At 60.7% G+C, this 27,523-nt stretch overlaps 2 protein-coding genes across 5 annotated transcripts; one reads left to right on the top strand and one right to left on the bottom strand.

Moving 5' to 3' along the window:
- Positions 1 to 809: 809 nt before the first annotated feature.
- LOC101708655 (proteoglycan 3) lies at positions 810 to 5,583 on the top strand. Its single transcript, XM_013067471.3, has 6 exons — positions 810 to 851; positions 1,213 to 1,315; positions 2,166 to 2,488; positions 3,808 to 3,939; positions 4,870 to 4,981; positions 5,455 to 5,583. The coding sequence occupies exons 2-6, from the start codon at positions 1,249 to 1,251 to the stop codon at positions 5,511 to 5,513; spliced, it is 693 nt and encodes a 230-aa protein (XP_012922925.2). The 5' UTR covers positions 810 to 851; positions 1,213 to 1,248; the 3' UTR covers positions 5,514 to 5,583.
- Positions 5,584 to 7,797: 2,214 nt separating this feature from the next.
- Positions 7,798 to 27,439, bottom strand: P2rx3 (purinergic receptor P2X 3). 4 transcript variants are annotated; one of them, XM_021248323.2, is made up of 12 exons: positions 27,126 to 27,439; positions 21,909 to 22,044; positions 21,657 to 21,728; positions 21,479 to 21,542; positions 21,028 to 21,121; positions 20,860 to 20,937; positions 20,463 to 20,604; positions 20,235 to 20,371; positions 8,918 to 9,011; positions 8,773 to 8,838; positions 8,580 to 8,657; positions 7,798 to 8,365 (listed from the first exon to the last, which is right to left on the bottom strand). In XM_021248323.2, exons 1-12 carry the CDS (start codon positions 27,242 to 27,244, stop codon positions 8,261 to 8,263), a joined length of 1,185 nt encoding a protein of 394 aa, XP_021103982.2. In that variant the 5' UTR covers positions 27,245 to 27,439; the 3' UTR covers positions 7,798 to 8,260. The 4 variants fall into 4 exon arrangements, with proteins under 4 accessions (XP_021103982.2, XP_087059743.1, XP_087059746.1 ...); XM_087203617.1 differs by having other exon boundaries at positions 8,580 to 8,615; XM_087203620.1 differs by lacking the exon at positions 27,126 to 27,439 and adding an exon at positions 26,054 to 26,206.
- Between the last annotated feature and the right edge of the window lie 84 nt (positions 27,440 to 27,523).

Below are 27,523 nucleotides of genomic sequence, written 5' to 3'. Positions count from 1 at the left end.
GGGTGGGCAAATGGCATTTCCTAGGTCCATGGCCCCAGATGTACCAGGCCGTTAGGTCTGGGGTGGAGACACTGCTGGTGGCCCTAAGGGAGGGGAGGTGCTGCTGATACCGAGCGGGTAGAGATGGGGGTGGGTGGGTGGGGGGTGGGGGGGTGCGGTGGTTACTGGACTTTTTGCAACACACAGGGCCAGTTTCCCAAATACCACGGGGCCCCCACATGAACAGCAAAGGTTGGGAAATCCTGATCTAGGGTTCAGGCATAGGAGAAATAGCAGAGGTGTTTACATATTAAAGAGAGAGAGAGAGAGAGAGAGAGAGAGAGAGAGAGAGAGAGAGAGCATTTGGAGCCCAAAGCCCTGAAGTCCCAGCTCTCTGACTTCCTTGTGACCTTGAAAGCTGTTTCCATCTCTGAATGCCGTGTCACCATGTGAAGCAGGGGTGGCCGTGCAGCCCCCCTGTTGGGGAGGGTGAAGCCGGAGATCTGGGGACCCCGGGGGGTGCAGTGAGGTGCATGAAGCACCCCTGTAATCTGGAGCCGGAGACAGCAGGACTCCTTCGGGCCTCTTCCCTCACAGGCTCCTCTGGTCCCGGGACCCTGGCCCTGGAGGCTGCTGCTGAGCTAAGGGCACTCGCGATGCTGACCGTGGGCAGGGCCTGGCCATGGGCCCTCGCATGCCCACGTGGCTCCCACTTAGGGAAGAGGGGCCCTGTATCACTTTATCAGCTCGATGACCCCATCCCCGGCCTGGGGCAATCACCCGCCCCTCCCCACTTCCCCAAAGCCCAGTATAAGGGCTGCGTGTGGGGTGCCGGAGCCAGGGTACCCCACAGAGGCCTCAGCTCTCGGGAGGTGAGTGGGGATCTCGCTGCCTGGCCAGAGGGCTCCAGACCTGGGGGATGCAGGAGCCCTGGAGACACTGGACACCTGTCCTGGGCTCCCTCCCTGGTGGCTGCTGTCCCCCCTCTGCCTCCTCCAGCGTGAGCAGAACCAGCTGCAAACCGCACCAGCCTTGTCCCTGCCGGGCTGGGGTCTGGGCGGTGCCGACTCAGGGCGGAGAGAGGGTCTCTGGGAGAGGGACCGTGTGCCTCCGTGTCCCCTCCTGTCCCTCCTCAGAGTCCCTCAGCTCTGTCTAGAGGAGGAGGAGGAAGCTCTCTAGTTTGCTCCTAGCCAGCGAGTTAGACAAACACTGTGTCTGCCCTGTGTTCTGCAGGAGGACGTGGACCAGCCCACCTGAGGCTCAGCGGACATGTGGCTGCTCTCACTCCTGCCCCCAGCCCTGCTGCTGCTCAGGGTGGCTGCTGCTCTCCGCCTGGGTACGTCCTCCCAGCCCTGCCCGCCTGGCCCTCACTTTCCTAACTCGCCCGTCATCTCCGCTCTCCTGGGGTGTTGGCCACCGCCCCTCCTGCTCAGCTGCCCCAGTCCCTCCTCTCTGTATAGTCGGGTGCACTAGTGTTTGGTGCATATATATTTAGGATTGTCATCTCTTCCTCCTGGACTGTTCCCTTCACAAGCATGTAGCGACCATCTTTGTCTCTCTTAATTAGTTTTGGTTTGAAATCTACTTTGTCTGCAAATAAGACTGCTACCCCTGCTTTTTTCCAGGTTCCTGTCACATGGAGAACTGTTTTCCATCTTTTTACTTTCAGTCTATGAATTTCCTTTTGAGTTAGGTGTGTTTCTTGTATTCAGCATATTGTTGGATTTTGCTTTTTTTTTTGGACTGGGGATCAAACTGGCGACCTTCCTCTTGGGTGGCAGGCGGTGGCACCACTGAACTAAATCCTGGTCAGATTTTGCTTCTTAATCCATTCCGCCAGTCTGTTTCTTTTGATTGGTGAATTGAGGCCATTAACATTGATGGTTATAACTGATATGTATTGACTCATCCTTGTCACCTTATTTTCCTGTTGTTGGCTCTTTCACTCCCTCCATCTCTGGCAAACCTTGCTCAGAGCTGAAAGAAGGCTGGTGACCACCCAGCTTCCCAAGCATGCGCCCTTTTGTCCCTAAAACACCCTGTAGTGTCCACTTGGGAGCTGAACCCAAGGGTGCTCCTGGCCCAGCACCCAGTGCCCTCCTGTGCGGCCGGGCTATGGGTGTTGTCCGTGGCCCTGCGGGGCGGGGGGGAGCGCCCAGTGACAGTGGGCAAACTCTTCCTCCTAGAGAAGGCTGCACCCCATCTGCAGAGCTCAGAGAGGGAGCCTGAGCTGGGCTGGGGTCCTGACAGCACCAAGGAGCAGGAGGGAGATTTTGGCCTGTCCGAAGAGTCAGTTCCAACTGCGGGGCATGAGGCCTGGGCTCCCCAGTGTCCAGACGCCGGTGAGGACTCGGAGGAGGAGGAGGACGGGCAGTCAGGTGCAGCTGCCCTGGACAAAGACTCGTCGTGCCCTGGGGAGGAGGACGCCGTCCCAGTCCAGGGGGGTCCCAAGTGTCCAACCTGCCACTACCTGCTGGTGCGGACGCCCAAGTCGTTCAGACAAGCTCAGGTGAGGGCCGGCGCTGCCACAGAGGAGGGGGAGAGCGGATTCTGCCCTGCTTGCTTAGAGGGTGGCTCTCAGGCTGGCTTCAGAATCACCCAGAGGCCTCTTTAGAGTACAGATTGTGGGCTGCACCCCAGCTTCTGATGTGGACATTGGGCGAGGCCCGAGTCTGCATCCATAAGCCCGGGAGCTGCTGACATGCTCTTCATCGGAGGTTTGGACTTGGGCCATGGGCATGAAGGCCCTGTGTCAGACTCCACCTGTGCTTTTCCCCGGGGCCTCACCTTCACCTGCTGAAAGCACAGTTGTCCCTCGGGGTCCCCTGTGGACACCATATTTTGCAGATGCTGAAGTTCTTTACATAAAAGTGGTATAGTGTTGGCTTACGACTTCCACTGAGCTGGCTGTTTACTTCAAGTCATCTCTAACTGGTTGTAATACCTAATGTTGCCAGATGTTGTGGCACACGCCTGGCACTTGGGAGGTTGAGGCAAGAGGGTTGCATGTTCGAGTCCTCCCTGGGCAAATTAGCAAGATCCTGTCTCAGAGTAGAAAGGGCTAGGGGTGTAGCTTGGCATGAAGGCCCTGGGTTCAATCCCCAGCACACAATGATAACCTAATATGATGGAAATGCCATATACATTGTTATGCTGCATATCAGAGAATAATGACAAGAAAATGTCTGCATAGAACCTGTCTATTGGAGGAGAAGATTCCTAGTTTTCCCTTTAGCCAATGAATTAAACACACACCCCGCCTACACTATGTGGCAGCCGCTTCTCCAGATACGCAGATGGCCCTGGGCATATTTCTGGAGAGGTTTAAAAACTTTTTTTTTTGACACAGGGACTAGCTACACAGTTCAGGCTGGTTTCAAACTCACTGTGCACCCCAGGCTGGACTTGAGCTTGCCACCCTCCTGCCTCAGCCTCTTGAGTGCAGGGATCACAGACATGCACCACTCTGCCTGGCAAGACCAAATTTGCAAAGATGCTTTTGATAAATGTTGGCTGGATCCATGATGGGGAGCTGGTGCATTATAGAGGGCTGACTCTGGCATTAATCTCTCAGAGCTGTGGGGAGGGTTCAGTGAGATACCGCATTTGGAATAATCCAGTGAGTACTCAGCAAGTGCCGGCTATGATCCTTAGGAGTTTCATGATTATGTCCTGCAAGGACGGATTCAGCAAGTGCGGATTCAGGAGGAGAGAACTGAGGAAGGCGAAGAGGTCCCTTAGCTCTAACCCACAGATGCTGCAGGTCTTTCCTGGGGTGGTGGATGGGACGGAGGAGCAAGGCCCCTACCCCAGCCCTTCTCTCCACAGAACGTCTGCAAGAGATGCTACCGAGGCAACCTGGTCTCCATCCACAGCTTCAGGGTCAACTCCCAGATCCTCCTGCAGGCCAGCAAGATCAACCTGGCCCAGGTCTGGATTGGAGGGATCCTCAAGGGCTGGGTAAGTCATGGGCCACTTCCGGTACTGGAAGTTCTTTCTTTCTGTCTCAGAGCAGTGTTGGCGAACCTGTGGCCAGTGTGCCCAGCAGGCTGTCTGTATCACTGAAAGCTCTAAAAGGCTCGCCATCCCTGTCTTAGGGGATGCCCTGCCCAGGCAGGCTGGGATCCGCTCTTAGCTGGTGTCCTGGCACACCTGGCGGAAGGCCTGTCCCCCTGACCCCAGCTTGGTGCTGCAATCATAGAAGTTGAGAAAGAGCCCAGGTTCCAACATCCCTCCAGGGCCACGCCCCCAATGACCTGAGTTCCTCCAACTAGGCTCTGCCCCTTAAAGGCCTACCACCTACCAGTTACCCCATAGGCTGGGAACCATGCCTTAAACACATGGGCTTTGGGAGGCATTTCAGACCCCGGCCACAGCACGCTCCGGATCAGGGCTCCTTCCTCCTTGCCATCTCCTCATCCTCCCCCAGAGCTGGGCAGCACAATGCTGGCTTCGGGAGACTGTTCTAGCAGACAGGCACCATCCTTAGCTCAGGCCTTTTCGGACCTGTCCCTGGACCTTTAGCTCCTCCATCCCTAGGGGGTTCCTCTGTTTGAGGCTCCGGGGTTGTGGGAGAACAGGCGACAGCATATGTGGTACTCGAGGTGCAGTCCATGGACCAGCATGGCCAGGCAGCTTGTTAGAAATGCAGCATCCAGGCCACATCCTGGGCACCTAAATCACTCCTGCATGGGAGCAGGACGCCCCAGTGGCTGGGGCTGCGCTCTGGCCAGGCTGCACCCCATGGTTGCCCCTCTGTTGGGTGCCCACAGGCCTCAGGGGGCAGGGCAGGGCATTTAGACCCCTGCCAGGCAGGGTTGGAGGACAGGCTGTTCCCAGGCCCTGCATCTTCCCGCCCGCCTGGACCTGGCCTTCTGACCCCATCTCTAGTTCTGGTGGAGGAAGTTTCGATGGACCGATGGCAGCTGCTGGAATTTTAAATACTGGGCCCCGGGGCAGCCCAGGCACGGGAAAGGCTGCTGTGTGGCCATGAGCACCAAAGGTGAGGGCACATGATGGGGCACGGAGCCACCTGCAGCTGCTGTCCCCAGTAGCCCGGAGGTGGCTCCCAGGGCATCCTCCTCCCACTGTGAACCCCGGACCTGCCACAGGGAACCCCACAAGCAGGGCAGGGCAGGGCTGTGTCCCCTGCGTCCTGGGATAGGGAGGCACACGCCAGGCAGATGTGGGCCCAAGAGCAGCGGATGCGAACGTCAGGTGCAGACGAGGGAGGGGGAAACGGGAATCAGAGAGGCCAGCTGGGCTCGGCGCCGGGACGTGAGGGACAAGCGGATGTGGGAACACGAGAGGACAGCTGTGGCTCTGCAAGGGAATGGCCACCCGGGGACGGAGACCCAGGCAGGAGGCCTCCGGGAGCCTCAGTCCCTCTCCCGTGAGCACAGGGGTCTCGGCGTGGACAGAGTGACTCCCCACGACGCCCTTCCGGGAGCTGACGGCCTCTGCTCTCTCCTCCAGGGGGCCACTGGCAACGCACCAGGTGCTGGAAGGGCCTGCCCTTCGTCTGCTCCTACTAGACCCTGCCCCGAGGGAGCCTCCTGCTTCTGCCCCCTGGCACTGGGCTCGGGCCATAAACCAAGGCTTCGCAAAGCATCGCGTCTCCTTTCTTCCGCTCGTTGGTTTGGGGGTCTTGGGGGTCGGGTGTGGTGGGGAGGACCTACCTGGGGCGCCTGGGAAGGTTGTGGGGGTCGCTCACAAGGCGGCGAGGCGGTGCGGGGACCCGCCCAGCCTCACCCGGGACCTCGGGGGCGTGCGTGGGAGGGCGCTGGACCCCGGCTTTGCAGGGTGGGGCGGCTTTGCCAAATGGAAGCAGATTCTGGAATTAGTGTGGAATACTGGGGTCGCGCTGGGAGTCTGGGGACCCTGAGGAGATCGGCTGCCTCCCTGGCCTTGCCCAGATGGGCCCCTGGCAAGAAGGCGTGACTACGCACACACGTGCGTGTACCCGGGCGCCAAGTGTGCGTGCATTCGCACCTCGAAATTCAGGGCACAGCCGCCCGTCCGCGTATCCCCCTTGCGGAGCCTGGTGGCCCTGTGCCCTTCCCTCCGGTGCCTGACTCTCGGGTGCGTGTGTGTGCACACGCGTGTGTGCGCCTGCGTCTGAGCACAGCGCGTCAGGTCCGCGTGTAACCGGCGTGCACCCGCTGGCACCGGCTCTCCCAGGCGTCCTGTGCTCTGCGGGAGCAGAGGGTCGGGACAGGCCCAGCCCGGGGTGGGCGGCTGGCGGGTGGCCTGGCGTGGCCCTGCCAGGATCCTTCTGCACCAAAGCTCCCCTGGGCGGCCCAGGGTGGGCCAGATGCCCTCGGTTAACGGGTCCCCACTTCCACCCTATTTCCGCATTCATTCCTTTGGCTGCTTAAAACCTTCAGTCTTGAAAAGCTCTTGATTGCAAAGCAAGTACTCCTGAGAGAAGAAATGCCCCGGGGGCTCCCTGTTAATACGTCAGGCGGCTTGCTGGGATGGAGGATCGGAAAGCAGGGGCTCGTGGGGGATGCGTGGAGGGGAAAGGGGGCGGAGAAGCCCACTGGGCCGTGTCCACCGCTCTCTCTTCCCTGACACTAAGGAGACCTGGTTTCCAGGGTTCCAGGGCAGCCGCGGGCCCTGCAGCCTGCTCAGGAGAGGAAGTGGGCTGGCAGCCAAAGGACCCCCTAACCCTCCAGCTCTAAGCCTTCAGCTCTGACTCCTTACTGCAGCAAGACCTGCCCGACTCCGACATGAAGGAAAGAAGGTGCCAGGTGTGGGGGCGCACGCCTGTCATCCCAGCACTTGGGAGGCTGAGGCAGGAGGATTGCTGAGGGTCTGAGGTCAGCCTGGGCTACAGAGGGAGACTCGAAAAAATAAACAAATAAATAATTTAAAACTTTAAAAAACAAATGGCATTCACACAGGTCCTGATTTTTCCCAGACAGGGCACAGGAATCAACAACCCAAGCTCCAGGGTCATAAAACTCTGGGTTCAAGTCCAAGCTGTCCTATTTCCATTTCGTAGTTCAGCTAAGCCTCACTTTCTCCTTCTGCAGAGCAAGAGGAGAAGTAGGCCTCGCCTGCCACACATTTAGTCTGCAGCTTGCTGATGGGGAGTCATCAAAAAGTGAGCTTTTATGTCAAGTCTATTTTTTTTTTTGAGACGTCTCACTGTGTAGCCCAGGCTGGCCTCAGACTCTCAGCGATTGTCCTGCCTCAGCCTCCCGAGTGCTGGGAGTACAGGTGTGACCACCATGCCCGGCATATGCTGAGTCGTTAAAGAATCAATTAGTGGAAAAAAAAAAAAAAAGAATGAATTAATGTCCTGCTCTGGTTTCCAAGTGCTGCCAGTTCGGTTTTCTTTTTCTTTTTTTTCTTTTTGGTGCCGGGGATCGAACTCGGGTCCTTGCATTTGCGCAGCAGGCAGCGAAACCACTGAGCTAAATCCCTGGCCCCCAGTTCGGTTTCCATCGGACAGACCGCAGCAACCTTGCAGGGCCGGGGGGTGGGGGGGCTCGGCGAGTCAGTGACGGGCTGAGGGCTGCAGTGCGAGACAAGCCCCTCAGGGTGGGCGGGGGCGGGGCAGCCCTGAGCCCTGCGGCCCCTCACGCTCGGGCGCCGGCGGCCTGGGTCTCCTCAGCGCAGTGAGGTCAGCGCTGCTGACGCTCCGGGCAGGACGCACGCCAGGCCCAGGACCGGCCCAGGACGGCCCCCACCGTGGGAAGGCCCGCTCTGCCTTGCGGATGAGGAGGGCAGGGAGACTCCAGACAGCTTCCCCCCCCCCACCAGCTTGGGCCCCACGCCCGTTCGTGGGGCCTCCAGAAGCGGGGCCTGCACTCCTGGGAAAGCTCGCTCTTTATTGACCTGACCATGGTCAGGAAGGGCAATGACAGTGGAAGGGCAGGCGGCCGGGCAGGGTGGGATTCACTGTCTCTCTCGGGGGAGTGAGACCCGGGTTCGAATCCAGCCCCACTCCCTGGCTGTGTGCTGTCTCAGCTTCTCTGGACACAGGGAGCAGAGCACCTGCCCAGCAGGGTCATTCTAAGGTTGCAGAGAGCTGGTGTGCAGGGCCTGGCCCGGCCTGCGGGACCCTCGGGGCCTGGGCATCCCTGTCATTCTCTTCTTCAGGACAGGGAGGAGCAGGTGCCGGTGCCCCGGGTGGGAAGCAGAGGGGACATGCGGGGAGATGGGAGGTGGGGCCCCCAGAGCCTGGGCATCCAGGTCTCCACGTGGCCCAGGGGCGAGCAGCAGAGGCACGGGTCCCTGCACCCCCCTAAGCCCTGGGGCCAATGGCGCCGCCCTAGTGGCCAATGGAGTAGGCGCCGGAGTCTGTGGACTGCTTCTCCTCGGTGGCCTGGTCCAGGGGGTGCGTGGGGCTGGGGCCCCTCAGCGTGGACTCATTCACCTGGGGGCGGAAGGGCGGTGCTGTCGTGGCCTGAGCCGGAGGAGCCGCCTGGCATCCCAAGGCCCAGAAACGACCACGTGCGGGTGGGAACTTGGATGCGATGGCCCCGGGACCCCAGGCCCCCCAACGGGGCCCTCAGGACTTGGAGCCCCACGCAGCCCCTGGGAAAGGCAGGCGCAGAGGCTGTGAGGTCGCTCCCACCCGGCCCCTTCACCTCCTCAAACTTCCTGGCCTTGTACTGGTCCGCGCCCTTGAGGAAGTTGAGCAGGATGATGTCGCAGAGCACGGTGCCCTGGGGACAGAAAGGGGCTCACGCAGGACAGAGGCGGGAGCAGCAGGGGACCTGGGGAGCGCCTCCTCCCCCTCCCGCGGCCCCTGTCCCGCGCTGTCTCCGCCTGGGGACTCACCACTCCCACGGAGGTGAAGGCGGCCACGGAGCTGATGATGGTGGGGATGATGTTGAACTTGCCGGCCTGGGGCACAGAGAGCGGTGGGCGCGGGCCGGGCGAGCGCGGGCGGGCGGAGAAGGGCCGCACCCTGTCCCGCACTCACGTTACCGTACACCAGCACGTCGAAGCGGATGCCGAAGGCCTTCATGAGCGTGCGGTACTCGCTGCCATTCTCCATCTTGTAGTACTTGGCGAACCTGGGGACCGGAGGCGGCAGTGGTTCCCGGGGGTTCCCGTCTGAGCCCCCGGCCGCACTTCCTGGGGGTGGGGGAGGCACCCAGCATGGTCCTTCCTCGGTGGGCAGCGCACCCCAGATGGGACCCCCAGCCCCGAGTCAGCGCCTGTGAAAAGCCCCTGCCGAGTCTCAGAGTCCCCGGCTCCTCCGCCTCCTGGGGCTCGAGGCCGCTGCACCCCTGCCAGCCGCAGCCTCAGCCAGGGTGTGACCCTGAGTTCCCTCGCTCTGGGAGGCCAAGGGGCACCAGGCCGTCAGGGCCGGGACACTGCTGGCACCGGGAAGCGCTGGCTCGCTTGCTGGGGGAAGTCGGTATTTGCCGAGACCCGCTCCCATCTGCAGCTTTCCGTGACCCATGCGCCCAGGGTCCCTCTCTGGGCTTCTGTTCCGTGGCTGGCTTCCCGGCACCAGCACTTCGGAAGCTGGGGACCCCAGGAGCCCAGAGCTCTGTATGCACGTGCAGTGGTGTGGGGGAACAGGGAGGTCGCACACGGACACTGCTGGGCCCGGCCTGGCGGGGGGCCGCTCGCCCTGGTTCTGGGCTCCCCCGGGCTGAGCACCTTCCCCCTCCCAGGCCTGGACTGAATCCTCGGGAATTATGAATCAACATAACCTGGTCCTCTTCGAGTTAAGGGTGTTGGGTGTTTTGTCCCAGGGACAGAAAGTGACCAGCCTGGAGTCCAGCTGGCTGAGGTGGTGCAGACCTGTGATCCCAGCACTTGGGAGGCTGAGGTAGGAAGACCACCATGAGTTCAAGGCCAGCCTGGGTGACATAGTGAGTCCCAGGACAGCCTGAACTATACGGTGAGACTCTGTCTCAAAAAACAGAACAAAAAGCCCAGAATCGGTGTGTGTGTGTCCCACCAACAGGAAGTGCCACCATGAGGCCAGTGGGCAGCAGCACCTGGTGGCTGGGGCGTTCAGGCTGCCCAGCTTCTGCCATGGCTTAGCTCCCCACCCGAGGCCACAGCCTGTGGGGCAGCCTTGTCCTGCCCCCTCAGCTTTCTCTAGTTCTGGGAGCTTTTCCACTGCCCTGGCCCTGATTCGCAGCATCCATGCGTCACCAGCCTCAGGGACTTTCCCAGCCAGGTTGGTTTCCTCCATCCCTGGGCATCCATCTCTGAATGGTGCCCCGTCCTGTCACCCCGCGCCTGCCCCAGGGCACTGGGGAGTCCAGCCTGGAGAGCTCCACTGGGCGGGAAGGGGACAGGAGTGTCCCTACCTGTGCCCTGCCGGGCTGTGTGCCCCAGAGGTGCCTGCTGCCCAGGTGAGGCTGCTAACCACCTGGGGAGGAAGAGGCTCCTGGGAGCCAGGCCCAGGCAGGTGCTGCCTTCCAGAAGAAGGAGGGGTGAAGGTCAGGGACAGGGAGAGGGCGAGGCCGTCTTGCTCCCACAGTCAGGTCTGGGGGGCAGCAGGAGAAAGCTGTTGGATCGAGGCAGGACAGGGCCGCTGGCTGCATCAGCAGGAGGATGGGTGGACAGACCCCTGGCAGGGTCTCACCCCTGTGAAGAGGGCAAGGCCCTGGCTGGGCGTGGGGTGTGCACCTGGACTCTCAGGTACTTGGGAGGCTGAGGGAGGAAGATGCGAATTTGAGGCCAGCCCAGGCAACTAAGACTCTGTCTCAAAGCAAAAATAAAAGAAGGCCTGGGTGTGTGGCTCCCTGGCGGAGCCTTTGCCTACCTAGCATGCCTGAAGCCCTGGGATCCAGGCCCAGGACCACAGGAAAAGCAAAAAGAGGAAAGATGATGACGTTCAAGATCCGATTCTGCCAGGAAGCCTTGCAGCAGCTTTCAAGAGGTCTGCGGCGCTCGGGTGGCCACCTCCATGCCCGGCCTCTGTGTCAAGCACAAACCCCACATCCCGCTCAGCCTGGTCTGCTTTGGGCCTCCACGCCCTGCCTGAGGCTGTGACACTGCTCGGATTTCGAAGCCGCATCCTGGGCACCACCGTGGGGAGCGGGCGCTATATTTATCCCGGGAGCGAGTGTGAAGAATGGGGAGAGACTTTGGAGCGGACTTGGTTTTCCTCCAGCGCCTGCCTTCCAAGAGGCAAGAGCATGGAGCGATCATCTCTCAGCCACCCACCCAGGGAGCTTGGCGGGGAGGGCAAGGAGTGGCGGCCTGGCCAGGGAGGTGGGACGCAGAAGGCCCGGGCCAGTCTGGGGCAGGGGTCCTCTCTCTCGGCACCCGCTGGGCCCGTGTTCTGGCCTCCTCTCTCCTCCTGGGCCCCACGGCTGGAACTTGCCCACTGCACCAGGACGGAAGCGAGCTGAGCGTGGCCGAGGTGTCAGGACTGCCTTCTCTACCTGCCTGTCCCCGCTAGGGAGCCAGGGAGGACGCTGGGGCCCAGGGGAGCCCCATGTGTGCATGGAGCCCCCACTCATGACCCACAGTGCACTGCGGCCCAGCAAGGAGGAAACGCTGCCTCCACCCTGCACGAGGGGCTGTTTGTTACAGCCACCAGCAGGGCTCACGCTGACTGTTACAAACTCTGTTAGCTCTGTGGTTCAGAAGATCGGGGCTCAGGGAGAGGTGATTTGCCAAAGGACAGAGAATGAGTTAAAGCAGGGGTGACTGGACGGGACGCTGTATCCCTAGGATTAACCATCCACAGAGGCCCTGGGGCACCGGGTTAGGGTTAGGGTCTCAGGAACCAGGCCCTTGTCCCTGGGCAGTCACTCGACCTCTCAGCTCTGATCTCAAGTGAAAATGGGGGGACCTGCGGGGAGGAGGATCTGAGGGGCTGCCCCCTACACCAAGGGCTGGCCTGTCTCCTCTCCGCGTCCAGAAAAAGAAATTAATACGACTCACCCCAACCAGCTCTTCCACCTCCCAGGCACAGGTCAGGAAACTCACAGCGCAAACTCACAGCGGGCGGCTGAGGTCACGAACCCAGCCAGCCGAGCTTGGGGCAGTGGGGCTGCCCCGCCCAGGACTCGGAGGGGTCCACCCCTGTGCTTGGCAGGTGGCTGAGGCCAGGCCCTGCACAGGCCCGACTCTGCCTCCCAAGATAACCACACAGTCTGTGCATGTGTCGTCACACGATGACAGCCAGCACGCAGTTCTTTCTGCGGTCTGCTTTCTATCTAATTTCCTTCCGTTATCCAGCTGGGGAGGGGGGCTGTTATATTGGTGGGGGGTCTGGATACACAGAGGCATTGCTGGGAGTAAAGCAGAACAGCTGCCTGACTCATGTGGCCCCTCCTCCTTCCAACATTCAATAGGTACCTAAAGCACTCCTAACTGCAGGCCAGGCACCGTGCTAGGCACTGCTGAGCTCTGCTTTCCTGAGAGGGAGACACACGCTAACCCCACCATCCCAAGAGTAGCTAGAATCCGAGGCAACATGGAAGGACAGCAGCGCATATTTTCTGACTTCCCAGCTGTAGCTTGGGATTGGCCATGGGGAGGCTTTGTGCCAGAGGCCAGCAAGCACTGCGATCCGGGTTTCTGTCTTCCTTTCCTCAGAGAAGGGCTTGCCAGTGCGACTGAGGCCGAAGTCCCCACACCAGGTGGGCGACGGATCCAAGCCCGGGCCTTGGCTGAGTCTGCCCGCAGTCCTCGGCTGGGCCGGCGCGGCGTGAGTCGGGGGCGAGGGGCCGAGCTCAGCAGCCAGGCCGGTGGGGATTCCGACTGGAAACCCTGCTGCAGCCCTGGGGGCTCTTCCGCCTCTGCAGAGGGGAGACCAGGGCGCCATGGGGGAGCCCGCACTGGCTCCTGGCCCCTGGCCTCCGGGGTCCCCGGAACCCACTGCTGACTGGCACGGAGCAGCCCCGTGGATGGCAGTCGGACCGGTGAGAAACTGAGTCTGCCGCTGGCCAGGAGGGCTGGCCACGAAGCGCAGCTCGCCGCTCCCAGGTCCTCACCGGCATCATGGTCACCAGGTGGCTCTGGGTGGGGACAGAAGAGGGGTGGGCCAGAAGGCCAGAGCCGACTGGAGGAAGCCATGGGCCTGCCTCGGGCCCGCGGGACAGGAAGCGCCCACTGTCTCTGTCCGGCTTCCCTTGTTTCGGGGATCCCTCAGGGGCGAGGTCGGAGGCTGCAGGAAGGAGAAGGGGTGCTTGCTCTGCCCGCCTCCGCTGCTTGCTCTGCCCGCTTTGGCCTGTGGCTCTGTCTCCCTGTGATGCTGTTTCTTCATCCACTGCAGCTGCCCCTCCCGGGCTGCCTCGGCCTGGGAATCTCGGCTGAGGCCCCCTGTGAGTGCTTTTCCGCGGGGACCTTTTCTCCCGCACTCCCCTGTCCCCAGGGGGCCAAGACACCCTGTGCTCAGTGCCGTCAGCAGCAACAGACGAAGATGAGCGGGGACGGTGGGCGACGGCTGCCATAAATCACCTGCTGGAGGGGAGGGGGATGCGCTTCGGCCGCCTGTGGCTCGGTGCCAGAGGCCCATAAACAAGGGAGCGGCCCTGCCCAGTCCTCAGTGCCTGGAGTTAGGCTGCTGGAGCCTGAGGTGTCCTGAAGCTGTCACGTCACCAGCCCGGTTTACAGAGCAGGAAACCGACGCCCACAGGATGAGGTGGTCAGATCACCGTGTGTGTCGTGGTCAAGGCCAAAGGTGTAGCCCGCAGGTCGCCTGGCTGACCCTGGATCTCTGCTTCATCAGGAGCCTTCCTGGCTTGTTCTAGTACAAATCCTGTCCCCTCGCAGGGTCCAGGGGGCTGGCTCCATGGGTCCCTGCAGACAGCAAACTCCAGGGTGCCCAAGGTCCCACGGGAGATGGTGTGAGATTTGCACATCCTCCTGTAGACTATTTCTTGTTTTTTTAAAAGATAAAGTCTTGCTATGTCGTCCGAGCTGGCCTTGGACTTATGGTGATTCTCCTGCCTTGGCCTCCTGAGTGCTGGGAGGACAGGCATCTGCCACCATGCCTGGCTTCTGGTACATATTTTAAATCACCTTGGGTTACCACAATACAGTGTCAACACTACACAGATAGTTGTTGTAAAGTGTGGCTTAGGAGGAAGACAAGCAAAGGCCATTTATGTTCGGGCCACCAGCAGTTATTCCCCCCGGTATTTCCCACGTGTTTGGTTGGATCCATGGATGCAGAGCCCATGGATGGAGGCGGGGTGACCGTACTTTTTAGATTACACAGGTTTATCATTTGCCCTAGGTTCACTGCACCAGCACAAGCCCAGCGCGCGACTGCCCTCCCTCCACGAGTTCCCCACGAGGCCGCAGCGAGGCCTCCCCTCCTATGCCCCAATGCCGAGGGGCTAAGGCCTTGCCGAAGCCATCGGCTCAGCACCGGAGCCCCAGCCCTCGGGTGCCTCCCCACACAGGGCTGACATTTCTGCGATCGGCAGCCCACTCTGTTTGCTGAGTGGAGAAGGTTTTCATCACGACGTAGCAGCCCCTTGGAAGCTCGCAGAGATCTGTTTAGAAATTCTCCGTCCTCCGTGGAGCAGCAGAAACTCCTGCCGAAAGCCACCGCGTGGCTGTGACAGCAGCAGGAAAACAGCAACAGACTCGCAGGAAAACTGGGCTGCCTTGCAAGGAAAGCTTGGGCCTGGAGTTTGTGTTTCTCGGCACAGGGAGGAGTGCTGTTCTCGGTGGAGCTCTGCCTGGGAAGTATTTTGCCAGCTGAGATACACTTTTACAGTTGACTTCATACTGATAGGAAAATACCTCCTGGCAGACTCGTGTCTGGGATGGGGCCACATCCATGGAGTGGCTGGGATTGCTTCCGACGAGAAGGGCCCGAAGCCAGGGGTGCTTACACAGTGTAGGGAGCTCAGGTACAAAGGTAGACACTGAAGAAGTTGTTAGCTATCTGGTTCAGGCTGGCCTTGAACTCCAGGTGATCCTCCTGGCTCAGCCTCCCAAGTGCTGGGGTGACAAGTGTGTGCTGTGCCCGGCATGTTGTTGAGTTTTAAAAACATATTACTACTACCATAACCTTAATTAATGAGCAGCACACAGAGCCAGAAGCTGTACCTGACAGCCACACTGCTAGCTCTGCTTCGGGAGTGACCATGGCCTAACTCAGTCCCCTCTTCTGTGGAATGGGGGTGCTGGCAGCCCGCTTGGGGTACAAACACAGGCTGTACAGCCAGATGCCAGGGTTTGTCCTCTCTGCAGTACTGTGAGCCGCGCAGGCTCAGAGGGGCCAGTGAGATGGGGGGGCTGGACTTCCGGCCGGAAGCACCGCCTGGACTGTGTGGCAGAGAATGCGGGCCTGACTCCCTGGCAGGCTCAGCAGGGCCCAGCCACAACTTCTGCCTGGACACCACGCGTGCTGCAGACGGCGCTCTCTTCCTGCTGCCGGCTCCAGAGGGTGGTGAGGGAGGAGGGCCCTGGACAGTTCTTGGAGACACCGGGGGAGAGGGTGGGGCTGAAGGAGGAAGCCAGACTGCAATAGGAGCCGAGCCGAGCCAGGTGTGCCCATCAGTTCCGAAGCCCACGATGGGTGCAGATTCCACGTGGAAGTGAAGTGGCTCCAAATCTCAGCACTGGGCAGCTGGTGCAGATACGTTTCCAACTCGGAGCAGTCCCTGGCAGCACTGCCACAGAGGATGCCGGCAGCTGAACACGTGTTTCTCGGTTGCAGACACGGGAGCGGAAATCTGCAAGTGTGGTGCCTTTTGCCAGCAGGGGAGCACTTGGGGGAGCCACGGGGGCCCAGGAGCTGCTTGCTGGGCCCCCGCCTGCTGCCTGGCATCACTGGGGAGCACCGCTGGGTTGTTCCTCACAGCCGCTGTTCCTTTGTTTCTCCAAACCCTGCAGCAGTGGCAGGGGCGCCAGGAAGCGGTGGCTCTAGACCAGGCCCGGTGGGCTTCTCGTGAGGGTGCACCATCTCAGGCACCCAGGAGGCTGAGGCAGGAGGATCACTGTGAGTTGGAGCCCACTCAGGGCTACACAGTGAGTTCAAGGCCAGCTTGGACCACATGGTGAGACTGTCTCAAAAAGTTAAAAAAAAGGAGGAGCTCTTCAGACTGAACCAGGGGCTCCTTGTCGGAGGGCCAGCGTTAGACTTCTAGAGGTCTCTGGAGTCAGGAATTGTGTGCTGTATAAACCCAAACATGGCACAAGCACCGGAATTCCTGAAGCTTCCACCTGCCCAGCCCAATGCCTTCCGGCAGGGGGAGGCCCTATCGTTATCTGTCTAGATCACCACTGCCCGGATCCGATCGAAGGCTCTGAGCAGGAACATGTATCTTATTTGTAGGAATAAGGTATCTTTTGTAAAAGAAAAAAAAAAAAAACTCACAGGAAGTCCCTGCAGAACTGCTCCGGTCAGTGACTGGGTTTTCCTCGGTGACGCCCACTGTCGGGAGGGGATGGGGCACAGACTCCGCTGTGAGCCGGGGCTGGGCTTTCACAGATGAGCTGAGCTTGGCCCGGGTGCCTGGGGTGCTGTGCCCCAAGCTGTGCCCTCCTCACACTGCCCTGGGTGGCCGCCCTGCCTCAGCCTGCTCCCCAGCGGCATCCCCTTCTGGCTGCCCAGCCCCAGCCCCACCTCCTCCCTGAATCCCTGCAGACCTACACGGTTACCCAGGTCCGAGCTGTGGCCTCTTCCTGTGCTTGCCCTGTACCCTGGAAGCAGCCCGGCATTAACACCTCTCAGTCACCTGATTTAAGTGCGGCACCTCCTCCCTGCTGAGACCCACAGATGCGGCACGAGAAGCCTGTGTTTGCACTTTCAGACTCACACACGCCCTTACCAACAGTTGCACAGCTCACACATTTGCCCATGCACAGACACGCCCCCTCACACTCTCATGTGCGCACACACTCACACCCATACTTAGAAGGAGGTCACATGCTGCTTAAACTCCTGCTCTCCTTGGGGTGCAGGAGCCTGGCCCTGGCTGGGAGCCCCTTTTCTGAACTTTAGGCACTGCCCCTGCCTCTGGGAGCCTTTTACCTGCATTGCTTCACTGGCAATTCACACCTGTACTTATTTTTAGAAATGCTACACGTGGGCCAGGGAGGTAGCTCAGTGGTGCCATGCCTGCCTTACAAGCGCAAGGTTCTGAGTTCAATTCCCAGTACCGGAAAAAAAAAAAAGAAAGAAATGCTACATGCCGTCCACTACAAATCCCATGACCCCATCAGCTGTGAGTGCTATGTGCTCAGGGAGAGGGGTCATAAAAATAGTAAGTTAGCTGGGCATGGTGGTGCACACCTGTCATCCCAGCACTCGGGAGGCTGAGGCAGGAGGACTGCCACAAGTTCAAGGCTACCCTGGGCTACATAGTGAGTTCCAGACCAGCCTGGACCACACAGGCAGACTTTGTCTCAACAAACAAACAAAACTCCAATACAGTAGTATGGTAGTGTTCCCTGAAATCTTGAGCCATGCACAATAGATCCAGTTGTAAAAGTAAAATGTCTCCACCCAGTTTCAGGTAGGCAGAGTGGAAGCCTTTAGCAGATCATGGGAGTAAAGGTTAATTTAGAGGAGAGGGCAGAGTACTCAGGGTGAGGACTGCAGGGAGACACGTTTGGTCACTGTGAGGTCACCCTGCCCATACCGGAGCTGTCTGCGGGGGACAGGCTGCATGTGAAGTGGTCCATCTGGGGCTGACGTGGGAGCTGGGGCCACGGGACCTCGGGGCCCACCTGAGACCACAGGTGAGTCTCCTTGGGGAGGGTCTGCTTCCGCCAGGCGCCCCAGGGGCCTTCAGCACCTAGGAGTCTCGACAGTCTCGATTTTGCAGGAAGGAGCTACACGCAGAAGGCGAAGGAGGGAAGCTCTTGGAGCGGAGCTCAGAAGTGATTAGTGATGGAAATGAGGATCTCTTGCTGCCTCTGGATGTCTGAGTTTGCAGATTAAAACGCGGCTGAGTCTTGGCTCAGGGATCCCACTCCCTCCACAGCCCACGGCAGCACCACCGTGGGACGTGGGAAGCCTAGGCTCTGTGGGGGAGGGTGGTGAATGCAGGGGAGAGGCAAGCAGGGCCTGCAGTGCCTGCTGGTCCTCCAGCCCGCCCCCCCCGGAAGTCAGGTTCTGTCTCTAAGAGGGGCTGAAGTTCCAGCTGCACAGAACGTTTTTCTGAGCTCAGTGTGAGTGTCTGGCCTTCCAAGCTGGGTGGAGACACCAAGAAAACATCTGCACCCCATCTTCCATGTTCACAGACCTGGGGGAGCTGGTTTACCCCCATGCACCCCATTTCTCATCTGTAAGGTGGGGGGACTCTGGTGCCCAGACCGATGGGTGGGTGAGGAACACTTAGCCGGAGCACCCAGAATGCTTTGCTCACAGGGCACCTGGCATCATTCTTACCCATCCGAAGCTTCTCGAGGTCTAGAAGCAGTATAAGATCGCCGTAACACAGACTTCACACTGTATGCTGCGTCTGCTTTGTAGTCCCTTTCTCTCTCTCTTGTTTGCTTTTGAGACAGGGTCTCAGGATGGCCTTGAACTCCCTGCATAGCCCAGGCTGGCCTGGAACTGATGGGGACACTCCTGCCTCAGCCTCTCCAGTGCTGAGATCACAAGCATGTGCCACTGGGCCAGGCCTCTTTCATCAGCACGGGCAGGCAGCCCAGCCTCGGGAGGTAGGAGGTGGCATGCAGGGGAGGGTGGGCGCCCGGGGGAGAGACTTGGGGAGCGTCCCTGCTCACTGGATCTCAGGTGTCTGGTCTGTGTTACCCACGGGCCTCTGGGAACTCGTCCAGGCTCTCCTTCAACTGGGTACCTTTGTGCCTTGGCTCGGGGCATGGGCCAGGGAAAGGCAGTCATGTGGGGTGCTGAGGGGGTCCCGGGGTCACGCTGCCGCCGCCCAGGGTAATGGAGAACGAGAGCTGAAGGGCGCCCTGCTGTGCCTGGGGCAGAGGGCCAGGTGGGCGTGGAAATCAGAGACAAAGGGCTCCGCAGCGACTCTGCTGCTGGGCAAAAATCACTATGCTGAAGCAGTGGACACCGTGCCGGGGGCCTCGCAAGAGCTTCGGCCTCCAAAAGCCAAAGAGTGGAGTGGAGGAGGGAGAATTCCTGGGTACGAGGATGAGCACTTCCGCTCCAGATGATGGAACTGATTAATATGCTGCTATTCCCAGCCTCCATACAAGTATCCTTTGTATTGATCTCAGCATGATGTACTGACTGGAGAAATATGCCGATTTCTGCCAGAGAGCCGAACAGTATTTTTAACCTACTTTAAAATATGTGTTGTTTCCTATGGTTTTTAAAACTCTGGAGTTGATTATGAAAGCAATTTCAATTTTTAAAACTTATTTCCAAAGAACATACATAACGTATATATACATATATATATATATATATATGTATATATACACATATATATCTTAAAGAACTATTAAATATAAAGTTTAATGGGGTGGGTAACTATAAAGTTTATAAATTAAGGTAAAAAAAGCATGTTTTTTCTTGGCATATGTATGTCATTATATTGGAGACTACTACTACCATAAAGGAAATTTGAATTTTTTTTGTTTGTTGTTTGTTTTTTGAAGAAGGGCCTCACTGTGCAGTTCAGGCTGGCCTTGAATTGCACAGTGTGGCCCAGGCTGGTCTCCAGTTTGCAGCGATCCTCCTGCCTTAGCCTCCTAAATGCTGGGATGACAGGCGTGCTCAACACACCCACCCGGCTAACAAAGGAAATTTGAGTTAAGGATTCTTTGATATCACAAACATATTCTTATGGGTATTTCTCCTGCTCATGATCTATTTAGACTATTCAGCCTCCCGGAGTGTCCACGGGGTACTTGCCAGGGTCCTGCCAGGAATGCACTGGTGGGACAAGGCAGCACCGTGTCCACTTCACAGCCGGGGACAGCAGGAGTGTCCACAGGGCTTCAGCTACTCTGAACAGTTTATCCTGTGTTCCCCTTGCCTTGTCTTCCAAATGGAAAAAACCAGAAAGGTCCCGAAGCCCAAGGTCCGTGGGAAGGTGAGGGAGAGCATTTAAAGCCCGGTTCCGTTCTCCTTTGCAAAGACGTGGCAGAAGAACGGACAGTCCTTGTCATTGTCACTGGGGACTCACGACACTTTCTGGTTTTGGACAGAGAGGCCAAACCACAGCTTGTAAGACGATCCCAGCCCAGCGGCAGCCTTCACCTTGGGGCGCAGCTCGGGAGCCGGGACGGCAGAGCCGGAGCAGGCCCAGGGACGGGAGCCAGCACCCTGAGCGGCTGCCCTCCTCGCCTGTTCCGTCCTGGGCGCTGACTCAGGCCTGCAGGGAGGGGCGCCGGGCCCTGACACCGGCCTCGCCCACCCCGGGTACCTGAAGTTGTATCCGGGGGAGACGCTGTTCTTCTCGGAGACCCCGTCCAGCCGGGTGAAGGAGTACTTAGGGATGCACTGCTCCTCGGCCTTGTCCAGGTCGCACACCCAGCCGATCTTAATGCCCAGAACTCCGCCCTGAGGACGGGAAGGGGTCAGTGTGGCCCGGGCCAGGAGGCGCTTCGTGGCCAGGGTCTGGTCCCCCTTCTGGGCCGGGGCTGAGGCTCACCGTGCTAGCCAGCTTGGCGAAATCCTGCCCCGCAAACCTGACCACGTCCCCCACACGCAGGATGGGGCAGAACGGGGCCCTGTCGGGGTGGAAGCGGCAGGTCTTCATGTCGCTGGCAGTCAGGTCGGGCGGGAGGTTGCCTCTGGGAGGAGGAGCGGCATTAGGGCGGGGGGGGGGCTAGCAGCGGCTCCCAGCCAGGTGGGGACAGTGGGCGTCACCCCGCCCACTTGCACCCACCCCCTTCCGGCACGTGCGGGCTCCTCGAGTCCCTGTCTGATGCCTCTCGGAGAGGGAAGGGGCCCCCGCCCACACTGCCCGGCCACTGCTAAGTGAGCCCACAGAGGGGCACCGGAAGAGAGAAGGGCAGGCACGTGGGGCATGGGCGGCCTGGACTCACTTCTCGAAGTTGAAGAGCGGGAACCGGATGCTGTTCTTGATGAAGATGGTGAAGTTCTCGGCTTCCATCATGACGGGCCTGCGGGACAGGGGGCCTCAGCCTTGGGAGGGCGGGGGGCGGCGGCCCTGGGAGCCCAGGCACTCGGGGTGCAGGGAACTGGTTGCACACCTCTCCACCGTGTCCACCTCTGTGGGGCACCAGCCCCGGACCTCGCAGGAGCGCAGCTCGGAGCTGAGGTTCACGCAGCGGCCGGTGAGGATGCCTGCAGAGGGGACGCCAGGGTCAGGTGCCTCATGGCCGCTGCCCTTCGCCTTCATGTCTCCCTCTGCCCCAGGGACCTGGGCTGCTCCCACCATCCACCGAGTCCGGGTCTCCAGGCCCGGCGTGAATGCCACCCCTCCAGGAGGCCATCGGCCACGTCTCCGTGTCCACACTGCTGCCTTCCTGGACCTCACACCGTCTGTCCCCCACCCCTGCACTTCAAGTGTGCTGCGCTTGGCCCAGCCGCCTCAGAAGCCTCCAGGCCTGGCACCTCTACAGACGTGGGCAGAACTGCAGAGCGGGGTCCCGGCCCCGAGGGCGGCTCCCCCAGGGGCTACTGCCCTGGGGCCACACTCACCCCCACTGGCGAAGCGCCCCGGCCGGCACTGGCTGTCAGTCGCGCAGTGGAACTTCTCTTCACTCTGTGGGGGATGGGGCAGGGCGGCCCGTGAGGGAACCTGGGCCTCAGAGCCTGGGCCTCAGGGCGGAGGCCAGGGAGGACTCTGTGCTCACCCCGCCCGGCCTGCCTGCCGCACCTCTGGGCAGAAGCCCTGCATCTGGTTCTCAGTGACGATCATCTTGGTGATGATGACGAAGACAGAGGTGCCCTGGGGGAGAAGGGAGGAAGCTGGGCACCTCTCCTTCAGAGGCAAAGGTTACCACCCCTCCACACAGGGGCACCGAGGGCGGGGTGTGGCCAGGCCTTTCGGTGTGGGTCCTGGTCTCAGTCCTGGCCCTGGCAGTGGAGGGGACACAGCCCACCCCACCCCAGATGCGAGCGTCGGTACCTGGGGTGGGGTGACGTAGTCGGACACGTCCATGACTCGGTTGGCATAGTGGCCGAACCCCTTCACCTTGGTCACTACCGAGGACTCGATGGCTGTGTCGCGCACTTGGTACGCCTTCTCGTGCAGGAAAACCCACCTGGGCCGGAAAGACAGGAGAGGGCGCCAACTCAGCCTACCCAGCTGGTCCTGCTCTGTCCTGCCCACCTAGGACCAAGGGCCCTGCCTGCTGGCAGAGGTCGGGCCAGGCCGAACCTGGTGGGCTCAGGGTTCTCCACTGTCTCCCCGTCACTGCCACCCGAAGACTCTCTGGACTTTCTGCCTAATTGCCCCTCCCCACGGAACTTGAATACCACAGGCGGCAGCTCAGGTGCCACATGCATGTTTGTGCTTTCTACGAGGTATGATCAAAAGGTATGTTGAATGTTTAAATTTTTATGTCACTGCATTTCTGAGCCAGGGTCTCACTGCGTAGCTTGGGGGCGGGCCTCTAACTCACGGGGATCCTCCTGCCTCGGCCTCCCTCCCCGGTGCTGGGCTGACGCGCACCACGCCCAGCAAGATTTTTAAGTCTATGACAGTAAAAGATATATCGGCAGGAAGCCGCCTCGAAATCCTCCCCTTCCTCCCAACACTCATCCCGCCGTCCTCGTCCTCTCCGCTTGCTTCCCGAGGAGCTCTGGAGTCCTCTCCTCAGGGCCTTCGGCGGCGCTGTCTGGCGCCCTCGGGGCCCCGAGTGACCCCCACACCGGAGCTTTCCCGGTCACTTTGACCTTGGGGAGGAGCCGCTGGTGACTGGGGAGGGTGAGGCCGCAGCGCAGGGCTTTGCGGGACGCGCTGGGCAGCAGCCTCCCGCCTTTCTTTGGCCCGCTGCCCTTGGGCTCCCGCCCCTCTCGGTTCGGGCCGAGGTCCCTCGGGGCAGCCTCGGGGCACCGAGCGCGCAGGGGCGCCCGCCGTCATTGCCGGGGCTGTGCTGCCCCCTGGCGGCCGTGGCCGGGACGGCGTCCCCGGGTCCCCCGGCCCTCTGCGCGACCTGTCCGGGACCTGCCCTTCGTCCCCGGCGTCACGGGCCACGGGCAGGTGGGCGCTCCGCCAGGCCGACTACAAGGCGCCTTGTGCGGTTTTCAGCGAGCGGGTTGGGAGTAATCCCTAGAAGGAAGCTTCCCGCATTCGAGTTCTTTTATCTTTCTTTCCCTTAATTTTCAGCCGGATGTGGTGGCGCACACCTGTGACCCCAGCACTCAGGAGGCTGAGGCAGGAGGATCACTGCCACTTTGAAACCAACCTGGGCTACGTAGTGACACCCTGTCTCCAAAACAAAAACTATTTAAATGTTCAAGTTATCATTATTACTTTATTATTATTTTTGCAGTACTGGGGACTGACCCCAGGACCTTCACACTGAGCTACATCCCTAGCCCTTTTTTATTTTGAGACAGGGTCTCACTAAGTCCCTAAATCATCCAGGCTGGGCTCATACTTCTGACCTGCCTGCCTCAGCCTCCCAGAGTGCTGGGATTACCAGCATGTGCCACCACACCCAGCAAACTCTTGTACTTTTGGCTGAGCAGCAGGAGTGGTATATTGTATTGATTTGTGCACACAGGGTAGGATGATTGTATCAGGCTCTTAACACATCCGAGTCTCTCCTATTATCATCTACTTATCCTACTCCCAGGCGCCCCTCCCCTGATAAAATGCTCCTCGGCTGGGAAAGGGCCTGGCTCTGGCAGACAAGCCGGTACCTGCTCGATTGCTGCCGCCCTTAGGCAGAGAGCAGTGGGATTAATGCACCATTAAGAGTTACTCGGCTAGTAAAGGCTCTCAGGAGCCCTGGCTCTGGAGGCCTGGACGCTGCTCCACATCCCTCACACTTTTCTTCCTCTTGGGAGAGGGGAGCTCCAGCTCGCTGTGTTAGGGCTGAAGAGCCTGGAGCACCCCACTACAGGAGATGAGAAGTCGCCAGGCGCTGCCGGGTCATGGCCCGACTCTGTGGATCTGGGAGTGGCGGCCGGAGAGGGGACAGGACCCTGGCGCTGACCCAGCAGCATCCCCAGGCCCCGCCCGCCCTGAGGCCCAGAGTGTTCCATTATTAGCGGGGCACGGCCAGCACGGCTCCATGCATCCCCACCGGCCACAGAGCTTTGGTGACAGATGTGAAAACTGAGGCACAGTGGGCGGGCCCACTCGCTCCCACCATGAAGCCGCTGGGCGGATTCCCAACCGGGCCACTTGGGGCCCGCCTCGGTTCAGGGCCTCAGGCTGGGCCCATCAGGGCCCGAGGTGCTTGTCCTGGGTGCTGGTCCCTCTTCGGGCGGGACAATAGCAGGAAGAGGGACCTCGAGGGGACAGCTGGCCAAGCCTCCGCCTCCGCCTCCTCCTCCGAGCCCTGGAGGACAGAATTCTCTCCCGGAATTCTCTCTCGAGCTCTCTGAGTTAAGTAAGGAGCAAGGATCGCAGGGCCCCTGGGGATTTCGGGTGCCAGCTCCAGAGCCGGGCGTTTCCCTGCAGGCCGAGGTGGAGGTGGGGCGGGGTGAGAGCCTGCTTCTCGGCACTGCGGCTGGCTCCGTCCTCCCTCGCGCTCCTGGCTCATTATTTATAGAGCGGAGCGGGAGGCAGCGCGGCAGGTGGGAGGTGTGGAAAGCGCCCAGAAGTGGGTGAGGGTGCGCGCTCCGCGTGTCCAGGAGAGGGCAGGCCGGGACTGGCGACGGCCCCCATCTGAGACCCAGACCCCGGGTCTCCCTGAGCCCTCTTTCCGGACAGGGGTTGCTGGCCAGATGCTGAGTTTGTGTCTGGCCACTGTGTTGGGAAGAGGTGAAGGAGGGTGGAGACTGCCAGCCGTCTGGGTCCTTCTCAGGCATGGGCACCAAGCACTTGAACTTGCAGTTCTCCTGCCTCAGCCTCCCAGCGCGCTGGGATTCCAAGTGTGCGGCACCATGTCTGGCTCAAGGATGAAGTTCACCTTAACACCACGGCATTAAAACCCTTACTGGTTCAATCGGAGCCTGGCGTCTCTCTCCGCCTGCTGTTTCTCCTGTTCTGGGCTCACCATCCGCTCCTACTGCCTGCAGTCCCGGCCGATATCCCAGCTCAGACTCCACACGCCTGTCTTCCTCACCTCGGCCACACGCACGCACGCACGCACACGCATTAAAATGCTTTCGCAGAGGCCTCATTGTGCTCTTGTGAAAGTGCAGCTCCCCACAGCCGAGTGAGGCCCAGGCTCTGTGTCCCCAGCACCCGCACTGCTGTCCCCTCCCTCCATCCCTGCTCCTCCGAAATCCACTCTTTCTCGCCCGGCCCATGCAGACAGCCTTCTGTACCTCGACTCCCCCTTGCTGCTCCTGGCCCCCTGTCCCCGGCGGCCTCCCCTGGACCCTGTGGAGGCCCAACCCTCCCGGTAGCGGCTGTCCTAGTCCCGCTCTGTGCTCTCACATCTGCTCGCGGGGATCCGGGTCCCTTGTCCACCACTGCCTCACCAGTCTGAAGCTCACCGTCCAAGCCTCTGTCTGCTCCTTTTTTTTTTTTTTTTGGTACCAGGGATCGAACTCGGGTCCTTGTGCTTGCAAGGCAAGCAACGGAACCACTGAGCTAAATCCCTGGCCCAACCCCTGTCTGCTCTTGTCCCTGCCCTATCCTCGGTCCCTCAGGCTCTGCTCTGTCCACGACAGCGAGTCCCGGAGGCCGCGGGGCAGCGAGTGTAAGGCCTGATCCGCAGGGAGCTGTCGGGCTGACACAAGGGATGGGGCTGCAGAGCAAGGCGCCCAGGAGCCTGGCAGGCGCCCCCCGCGGCCCGGCCCAGCCCAGCCCCCGCCCCAGGAGGCCGTCTGAGCACCACGGGGAGGGGGCTGGGCTGGGTGTAGGAGCCAGCTGGCTGCGGGTCAATCGACTGCAGCTGGGGATGCGCTGAGGCAGGGCCTGCGGTCACCTGGACGCCCGGCGGCGGGTGTTCACACACAGCAGGCAGGGACCCTGAGAAGCAGCTGCAGCTGCAGCCCTGGGATGTGGACCCAGGGCGTCGCCAGTGCCTTCTCACCAAGCCAAGGCAGCGTCAAAGCCACGGCTCCAACCCCAAGCTCCAGCCCCACACGAGACCCGGCCACCAAAGCTTGCCAAACACGGGAAGCAAGAGAGGCCGACACACTCACTCCTGCCCAGCTGCTCATGCTCACGCGCTCCCGTGTGACTCTTCTGGCCACCCAGCCGGCTCACACGCGGTCCTGTGCTCGTGGGTGTCGCCTCCGCCGCTGGGCCTGATGCAGGCCCGAGTCAGTGGTTGCTGTCTGGCACAGGGCCATTGTCTCCGAGAGTGGCAGAGACTGGGACCGGCTGGGGAGGAACCAGAGGTCCCACCGCATGTCCTGGTGCCCGGTGGTGCACAGCAGGCAATGACCAGAGAGGCCAGAGCGGGCACCTGACCCGCCACTGTCTGCTCCCCGCCTTTGTGTGTCCCCGTGTGCGGGTGTCTGCTCCCAAGTCGGGGCGGGTGGGTGGGGTGCTGGGACCTGGGACCTTGCTGGCCCTGAAGCCACTGCCCAGTGGGGTTCGTGGCTCGGAGGCGGGGAGCGGGAGGGAATTCACGCCACATCTCGGGCTTCTCGGGGAGGGCCCCACACGGTGCTCCCGAAGGCTACTCTTCTCCGCAGCAAGTCTTCCCTGGAGCATTATTTGCGCCTTTCTGTCTCCCGAGCTCAGGGAGCAGTCCCGCCCTTTGTCCTCCCTCAGAGATCAGCATCTGGTCTTTCTGAGCTTGAGGAGCTCCTCACACTAAGCCTTTCCCCAGCCAGCCCTCCTTCCACCCGAATCAGCCTGGTCACATCTCCCTGGTGCTGCGCCTCCCTTCCCCTCTTCCTGGTCGCCCTGGTCTCCCTGACAGCACCCAAAGTTGACCGAGGGCAGTGGGCAGCGCTGGGGAGGGGTCACTTCTCCTCTGGTTGGGGGGACAGACCACCCCGGACCGCTGCCGGTGAGCAGCACCGGAGCGAGGGCCCCACTCCTGGGTTCTAGGAGCTGCTCTCCAACTCTGGAGGCTGGGGAAAGATCCATCTGAACACAGGACCTGGGCGGGGTGGCCGAGGTCGGTCCTTAGTTCTCAGCTCTCCGGGAGGAAGTGCTTCCCACCAGAGAGAAGCCTGGGAAGCCGGACGAAGGACCAGGAGGATGGGGGCAGGACCCCAGGCAGCTGCCCGTCCTGGGCCCGAGGGACACGCACGCACTCACCCCACGAAGTACGAGATGATCAGAAGCTGGACGGCCCGGTTGATGACCCCGATGGTCCAGCTCTTCACCACCACCGACTTGGTGGTCTCGTAGGTGAAGAAGTCTGAGATGCAGTTCATGCTGCCACAGGGCTGGGGACACCCGGAGGGGCCCGACAGCAGCCTCGGGAGGGATGGGGACACGGACGGGAGTCTGGAGGGTCGGCCAGGCACCCCAGCCCAGTGCCAGGCTCGCTCTGCTCTTGACACTCAGCCTGCCAAGAGTACGAGGCCAGGGCGGGGGACCCCCTTTTTATTAGTCTCCACCCCCCCGCAGTGATGTCACAGCGGGGTGGGGTCTCCAGCGCTGGGCTCCTGATTGCCTGCCTGCAGCTGGTGAGGGCCCTTGGGACTCATGCT

This window comes from Heterocephalus glaber, unplaced genomic scaffold (assembly GCF_053883595.1).
Source record: "Heterocephalus glaber isolate CG9 unplaced genomic scaffold, H.glaber_assembly_v1.0 deba00001805, whole genome shotgun sequence".
Taxonomy (NCBI): Eukaryota; Metazoa; Chordata; class Mammalia; order Rodentia; family Bathyergidae; genus Heterocephalus; species Heterocephalus glaber.
Note: the sequence above shows the minus strand (reverse complement) of the source record. Positions and strands in the feature narration are given on the sequence as shown.